The sequence below is a fragment of the Populus nigra genome, chromosome 1 (assembly GCF_951802175.1).
Source record: "Populus nigra chromosome 1, ddPopNigr1.1, whole genome shotgun sequence".
Lineage (NCBI taxonomy): Eukaryota > Viridiplantae > Streptophyta > Magnoliopsida > Malpighiales > Salicaceae > Populus > Populus nigra.
Window position 1 is genome coordinate 35,168,420 of NC_084852.1, and position 8,884 is coordinate 35,177,303.

At 31.0% G+C, this 8,884-nt stretch overlaps 1 protein-coding gene across 1 annotated transcript; it reads left to right on the forward strand.

Annotated features, from left to right (window-relative positions):
• Window positions 1-5,464: 5,464 nt before the first annotated feature.
• Window positions 5,465-7,302, forward strand: LOC133693657 (protein BIG GRAIN 1-like B). The gene has a single exon (XM_062114921.1). The coding sequence runs from the start codon at window positions 5,871-5,873 to the stop codon at window positions 7,239-7,241; it is 1,371 nt and encodes a 456-aa protein (XP_061970905.1). The 5' UTR covers window positions 5,465-5,870; the 3' UTR covers window positions 7,242-7,302.
• Window positions 7,303-8,884: the final 1,582 nt, after the last annotated feature.

Sequence of the window (8,884 nt, forward strand, 5' to 3'; positions counted from 1 at the left end):
ACAGTTTATTCTGTCATCAACTCTCTGAAAAAAAAAACAGCAATTCACACAATCACAAATAACTATTTCTCCACCATTAAAACACAAGTAACATAAGTAGCTCATAATATATTAAATTGCAAATAACAAATGCATACTGACAATTAAGACAACATAACATTTTATTGAAAATTAATCTAACTATATATTTATTCACAATTATCATAACATATAATAGTATTTAATTATATCTAATAATCTCATTAGCTCGTTCAACTCGAGGTCGAGTCTGTAATATCCATGCATGTTTGAGGAGGAACAATATCATCCCAACTTGTGGATGGACTTGGGTCGCTCGTGGACGGGCCTGGGATGCTCATAGACTTATCAACATCCCCAACACTCTCATGTTAAGCAATCTCATCTTTCACTAATGCTACTTCAAGACGCTCAACCCCCCAACCTCTTGAAGTCCACCACAACATAAATTAAATGTGGTGTTGGTCACAATATGCCTCATCTCACCGACACCTTTATAGATAGTCATTGTTGCTTTCTGAGCTTCTCATACCAAGTAATTAATCTGTATACATACATTAATGAGTCATAATCCATAATAAAATTATTTTAGTATTTAATAATTGTAAAATAATATTGCATATCAATCGATAATGTAAAATATTAATGAGCCATTGCTACTTTCTGAGCATCGAGTTGCGTGGATTTCTCATGAAACACAACCAGATCGGTGTAATGAAATGACACGTAATGGATTTATACCATGTCATGTATGTATCTATATCAATCGTAGGTTATCAGTCCTCAAAAAACACGATCTCTTCTTGCATTCTAGAGATCAAGGTAAGATGCATGAATTATCAACTAATTTCCCTATGCTTATCCTGACGATTAACGTTGTGCAACTCCTCTCTGGTATCAACATAATGCGGTATATGTTGAGATAGTCTAAATTGCTGCATTATCTGATCTGGACAATGCTTCTCAACAATGTCAAAGTAGTGCAAAAGGACTTGTGCTAACCAAACGTCATATCCCTCACAGTGTATAGGCGAAGTTGAAAGTATCAAGTTCTCTATTTATGGAATCCATATAAGCAATCAAAGCATATAAAATAGTCATCTCAAATAATCAATTGAACTAAATAATTAACATTAAAATAACAAAAAATTACATACATTTGTAATATATACTTGATACGGCTACTATGCGTCCAACTCATCTCGATAAAACTAGTGGACATGAGTGAAATTTACTATGAAATGTCTAGCCCCCCACCATCTGACAAGACAAGCCACAAAGCCAGTATATCTTTTTACATTCAATTTATATAAATAACATATTGACTACAATCAATTATATTTTATTATTACCTCAAAGCAATGAAGAGCGGCACCTGAGTGACAGTGTCAATCATGTTATTACCTCAGCTCTTTGAACGCCTAATATGAATATGCTTTTATGACTAGAGTTATATTAATGAACATTGAAAATTATAAGTTAGTATTTAAAATGTCATTAATTCTAGTAATCAAATAATTTAAAATACATATACCTAAAGAAATAGAAAACACCTGACAATTTATCTTCTCTTTTTTAGACATGTTTTTCATAGTTGCCGGTATAAATATGCAAGCATAACTCCTCCCCAGCTGTAATTCTGAATGGACTAAAAATCATCAAGTATCGTAAAAAAATACAATGAAAGTGTTTAATATATATTTAGGAGTGAAATGCAGGTGATTAGGGTGATCAGTGGTGAGTGGTTTAGTTGAAAGATCCAACACCCGCTGCTGGTACAGAGAGAAAGTGTGGCTGCCGCAAGTAGAGCTAGAGAGAGAGAGAGAGAGAAATGAGTGTTTTAGATAGAGAGATGAGTGTTTTAGGGCTGCTTGGGGGTGGTTTTGGTGGAGAAGAGAGAGATCTCAGCCAGTGGTGAGAGGGGTGAGAGGGGAGGAGGGGGTAAAGAGAGAGAGGAGAAAAGGAAAGAGAGAAAAATATGCTTTGTTTTTAATTCAAAACAAGTCGCATATGTTATTTGCGACTCGTTCAAGTATGCTAGTTTTTTAATTATTTTTTTAACTGTGTTACTTTACTAATTTTTTTAATATGTTAAAAAACAAAAAAAAAACTCCTTAAAATACACAACAAAACAATTTTATAATTTATAAATGACACATTAATCTACTTGTTAAATTACATAATAACCTTTTGTTTTATAACTAATTAACACCCCCCCCTCTCTCTCTCTCTCTATATATATATATATATATATATATATATATGAGATTTTATACCTTACAACTTGCTAAAAACATTGCAGAAAATACCTTAGTAATTGAGGAATAAACACCTTAGTAACATTTAAAGGATTAGTTTTGATAAAAAGAAAGCTGGCATGGCAAAATATTTTGAGAGGACAGAGAAAGACACGGTAATTATTACTTATTACGTAAGTACAGGAGGTGGCAAAGTACATATTATTATTATTATTATTATATACATTTCTTTTCTTCATTCGGATTACGATCCTGTTCCCTGTTTCCCATGAAATGTATTATCACCCTTCATTAATTATGACATGTTCGGCAACGCCGCGTGGCTGGGTGTTTGAAAAAAAAAATATTTTTTAATTATTTTTATATTGTTTTGTTATATTAATATTAAAAAAAATTAAATTTAAAAATTTATTTTAATATATATTTAAATAAAAAATAATTTAAAAAACAAGTATTATGTCAATACTAAAAAGACTTCATGATCTTGTTTGATATTGCGGTTCAACCATGTTTTTTAAAATTTTTGAAATTTTTTTATGTTTTTTAATTTTTTTAATGTGTTGATATAAAAAATAAAATAAAAAAAATATTATTTTAATATATTTTTAAATAAAAAATAAAAAAATCCTAAATCAATGCAATCTAACTTCAAAAGAAAATATAAAAAAACAAGAAAAAACTTTGAAGAATTTAATACAAAAGGCAGCATTATTTCTGTTCACAAAGCATCCAATGAGCCGCCCGCATTAGTTGACTGTGCAAAAATAGGCAATGTTGCTTAGGCAATAATTCTTCACAGTAGAAGTCAGTACGAAGTGTGCAATCTCCATAGTTCCCACTAGATTTGTTACCCGCAGTTCACAGCGGCAGAGCAAATTTATTTTTGATATAAAAAAATATTAGGGTAAAAAAAAATCTAAGTCTCAAGTTATTAATTTAAATAGTAATTTAAATAATACAAAAAATAACAACAACAAATAAACTAATAAAAAATTGAAAAGAATAGACATAAATCTATTCGGACTATTAAGCAACATAATGCTAACCTAATAAAAAACAAGCCTAAAAGAATATCAAAACAAAATTAACTAAAAAAAAATAAAGAAAACATAAGTTTTTTTAAAAAATAACAAGTAAACTCAGATAAATTTTTTAAACTTGGTCTAATCTTTAAAATTTACAACTTAAACCAAGTTTTAATTAAGAAGCTTAACTCTTAATAAATTTAATTTTAACCAATGAAATCATTGAAAAATATTAATAAAAAAACTTGCAAAAGCCCAAAAAAATAGAAATAAAAAGAATGATGATAAAATTTAAAAGAAAAAAATTTAGGTAGGGTGAAATTAAAAAAAATTTAAAAATAATTCAAAATAAAATAAATAGCAATTAAAAGAATGAGGACAAAATTTGAAAGATTAAAAACTCATAGGGGGTGAAATTGAAAAAAATTATAATTTGATAGATTATTTATAGATTAAAAAATAATAAGAGGCTAGCCTAATAAAATTAAATTGAAAAAACAAAAAAAAACAAAAAAATATTTTAAAAAAGAAAACATCAGCTTTAAAAAACAGAAAAAAACCAAGCAATCCCAGGTGAATCTCCTAAACCTGATCTAATCTCTAAAACCTACAATTTGTGAAATTCTATACCTTAGTTCAATCAAGAATCTTAACTCTCAATAAATTTAATTTTATGGAATAGTAATAATAATAACTTACAAAAGAAACCATAAAAATAATGGAGATAAAATTTGATAGAAAAAAACCTAAGTAAGATGAAATTTGTAAAAAAGAAAACAATTAAAAAAATAATCACAAACAAAATAAATAGCAACTAAAAGAATGATGACCGAATTTAAAAGATAAAAGAATTATAGGGGGTGAAATTGAAAAATATTTATAATTTGATAGATTATCTGTATATTTAAAAATGATATGGGGTGAAATTGAATTTTTTTTCTAATTTCATAGATTATTTATATATTAAAAAAATAATAAGAGGTGAAATTGGAAAACACTTGTAATTTCATAACTTATTTTAAAATACAAAAATAGTTATCAAAAGGATATGAACTAAATGTGAAGGAAAAAAAAATTGAAGGGACTACTCTGAAATTTTGCATGGGTTGCGCAAATTCAAGGTTGAGAGAGAGAAGGGAAAAAAGGTTTTTAGAGCCAAACTAGCAGTGCTTCTGATACACGTGCCACACCACCATGTAGAGAGCCTTGAGATCTAATAAATACCTCCTTAGAAGGCCATATTTGGTGGTCAAACGAACCTTTATGCATCGTTTGAACAGCGTAGGGGCTGCTCACAGAATGATACATGCATTGCAAGCACTAACAGTTTTTTGTTAAAAAATAATATTTAATATATGTCAATTACAAGAATATTTTTGAACAACCTTAAAATCTATAACAAAATCAATATAAAATGACCAAAATACTATTACGAGAGAGTTATATTATTTTTTTTAAAAAAAAACATCAAAGTAATTTAACTATAAAAAAAATAAAAGGATAAAAACACCTTTGAGGCAAAAAGCATAAGAGTTTTTTTTTATTTCAAAGCCTAAGTAATAGTTTTATTGTGCATAAAAATTAAAAATAACAAATATAACCCCATATAATATATCAAAGACACGTCTTACGTCATTGTCTTTTTAAAGAGTAAATTTATAATTATACTGTTATAATAAATAGTAATTCATGTCTTGATGCATGGTAATATCACTAGTAGTTTTAGTTTTTTTTTTTTAATTTATAATTTCTCATCCCAGTGGAAAATCTCTTTCCTTTATTCAAGAGAAGAAAAGAAAATAATTCAAAGTTGTTTAAAAAAGAATGCTCCAACGGTTTAACCTTATGTAATAAAAAATAAAAAAAGAACATGTATGCCTAATCACGCACATTAAGAAGTTAATCCCCTTTCTTTTCTTTCTAGCAAATGCAAGAAAAAAAAAGCAAGGATCTTATGTCACTTCATGTGAGAAGAAACAAAGTGTAGACACACAGTAAACAAAAGTGTTGTAGTAATTACAATCGTAATTAATTTCTTGCTATCCTGTTAATTAATAATTGATATTCCACGTCACCACTTCCAACCAAGCATTGGCCCCACCTGGAAGAGAGTGTGTGTGCGTGGCCTTATAAGAGCACGAGAAAGAAAAGAAAGCACAGAAACTCTCTGCAACCAATTCTCAATCATCTCTTCCTATCCTCCTCCTTCATAGGCGTGGCTTTTGGCTTTCATTACTCTCTCTCTCTCTCTCTACTCTCTACTCTCTTCTCTCTTTAAGCCATCGAGCATACAACAATGAATATGTCTGCTTTGTTCGTTTGTCTTTTATATTTCACATAGTGAGAGAGCAAAAGGACCAGAGTTCCAGTCTGTTTTGTCTTGGTTTTCTCTTTCACATAATCATTCTGGCTTCCATGATCATCTCCTTTACTTTCTTTACCTCTCTCTTCCCCAGCTTTTAGCACTATTTGAAGCAGACAGCAAAGATAAAACAATATCATTCAATTTGCTACTATTTCTTGTGTAGTACTACTGTACTTCAAACAACATTCTCTATAAAGATATAACATGGATAGATGGGAGAAACCACTAAGAGATGATAGGTATAGACACCAAAGGCAGAACCCATCTTTCTCCTCTACTCTTCTTGATGTTATCTACCGTTCCATAGATGAGTCTGGCAATGGCAAAGGAGAAGAAGAGCAGCTGATTTTCTACAGAGAAACCATGAGAAAGAAACATGAGATCAATCATGGCTTTAAAGGTGAAGAAATGACAAGTTTGCAAAGAGCATGCATGATAGAGAAGTGGATGGAGAAGAAAGTTAGCCATGAGAAGGTCTCCGTTAGGAGAAAATCCATGGCTGATTTCGACAAGAAATCTCGAAAAGATTTAGATTCTGTGCTGTTAAATTCAAGCTCGAGTTCCTCAGAATCTAGCTGTGGTGGTGTTTTTTCATCTTCAGAATCCGAATCAATTTATGGTGTCAACTCATCAAGATCATCAACAACTAGTTACACCATGCAAAGGCCTAAGCCTGTCAGAACCAGCATTTCTGCTAGGCCAGAGAAATACCAAAGACGTGAAGATCTTCATCAAACCGATACGTTTCAACATTATGAGAGGAATTACGCACCAAACCAGAAGGCAAAACCTGAAGGCAGTTTTGTCAAGACAAAATCAAAGGCCTTAAAGATTTATAGTGATCTCAAGAAGGTCAAGCAGCCTATATCGCCTGGCCGCAGGCTTGCGAGCTTTCTTAACTCTCTTTTCACTACAGGCAATGCAAAGAAGGCCAAGATTACGACGCCGGGTGGAAGTTACGAAGAGCGGAAGTTAAAGTCCGATCAAGCATCTACATGCTCTTCAGCCTCTTCATTTTCAAGGTCTTGCTTGAGCAAAACCCCTTCTTCAAGAGGTGGGAAATTGAGTAGCAACAATGGAGCCAAAAGGTCAGTGAGGTTCTATCCTGTTAGTGTGATTGTTGATGAAGATTGTAGGCCTTGTGGGCATAAAAATCTATATGGAAGTGATCGTCAAGAGATGAGTAGTACTTTAGTGGCAGCTGCAGTTACAACTGCTACAAGAAACAACGTTCCCACAAGTGATGAAGAGCTTAAGCTGCATGTCATGAATGAAAATCGCCGAATCGAGGAAGTTGCAAGGGATCTCTTAAAGAACTATCAAAAGAAGAAGGAAGAGCAGTTTGATCATATGAGCACTGATCTTTGCAATGACAATACTCATCAAGTGTGTAGTGAGGAAGAGGAAGAAGAATCTGATGACGATGATGATATAGCAAGTTGTGCAAGTTCTGATTTGTTTGAATTAGATAATCTTTCTGTTGTTGGAATAGAGAGGTATAGAGAAGAATTGCCTGTGTATGAAACAACTCATCTGGGTACTAATCGAGCCATTGCTAATGGCTTATTCCTGTAATTCTAAAAAAAAAAAAGAAACTTTTTTAATGAATGGTGCGGGGGTTTACATCAAGGAATAAGATTTCTCTTTGTTTTTTCTTTTTATTATATATTAAAGAGAATCAAATTAGATAGATTTTCAAAGAGAAACTAAGATATAAATATGTGCACAAAAGACCGTGATCATTATATTCATATAAAGAGAGAAGAAGAAAGTAAAGAAGGAAGTGGCTCCAGTTTCTACAAGCTTGTTCCCACTTGAGATGGGAAAAATCAAACAAAAGGGTAAAGATGGCGAAGTCAAAAGCATAGGCAGATTTTCTAACTCTGTCATCCACTGCAAGGGAGAAGGATCAGCTACCTTTTTTCCTTCCTGAATATTAAGTGGGTCCTTTTTTTCCCTTCAAAATAACACTACCTCACCCAATTCGTTATTAGCCAGGATCCTCCATCCGTTAAAACTTGGATTATTTTCTAGAAATTCTTGATCAAAACTCCAAAGGAGTAAATAGGTAATCGAGGAAGAACTGTCCGTCTTATGCGCATGCAACATGATATATATCTATTGAGTTTTCCAGTTAAAAAAATGGGAACTTTGATTTTCTATTGAGTTATTTCCATTCGAGTTAATGGCCAGGATGTAATTTTCCGGTGGAGGTAGTAGTTAATGGTTCTGAGACTAAAAGACAAGGTATATTGATGAAGTTAGTGGGGGAAAAAGAAGAGGAAGATCGATCCATGTATGGTCTCCAAAGATGTAGACATAGGATCTAATATTTGATCCTTTAAGCCTGGATGTCAATTTTGATTGCTTGTAAGCTAATAAGCATGGTTTTCAAGTTTTTGACGTGTTTTTCTCCACAATTAGCTAAACGATGCAGCAGCAGCCTCACAAATTTCATTTTCAAATCAGTACTCCATTTGTGTTTTATTTAATATTTAATCCTGTCTCGTGCTCATGAGATATAGTAAAAGAACTAATTTATAGACCCACGCTTTGTTGCGGGGATCAAAATTTTTATAGATCTAAAAAACAATAGTAAAATTATTTGATATTATTAATAAACTCTTCGATATAATCTCTTTGAATTTTATTCCCTTTCAAGGTACTTATTTTAGCTAATGCAATGTTTTAAACTGTAATCATTGCTTCTCTTAAAAGAAAAATATTTTATGATTGTTAAAGAAATTTTTTTAAAAAATCAAAATAATATGTCAATATTTTACGTGTGATTGAAAACTAAAAAAAAATTATAAATGTGATAAAATCATGTTAAACATATTTTTGAAATTAAATAAGAAAACACTTTGAATCAGATTTTTATGAATAATTTATTATTAGTATTATTATTTTCATATTAGATATATAATAATTGAAAAAAAATTAAAATTCAAATAAAAAATTATAATAGTATTTAAAAATCATGTTAAAACCGAAGAGTAAGTGAATCTATTAAATTTTTTTTTGAGGGTAAAAACAAAACCAAAAAAAAAGAAAAGGAAAAGGCTAGCCTAACGATTGGCTTGCTAGTAATAGGCTAAGCATGCGTGAGCTTGGCCTAATGTTTTTGAAAAAAAAAAGCATAAATGATTGGTGTTTGTACTTGCTGCAAAGAAAATGGAGCACACCTCCCTCAACTCGATCTTGTAACCTTTGAATTA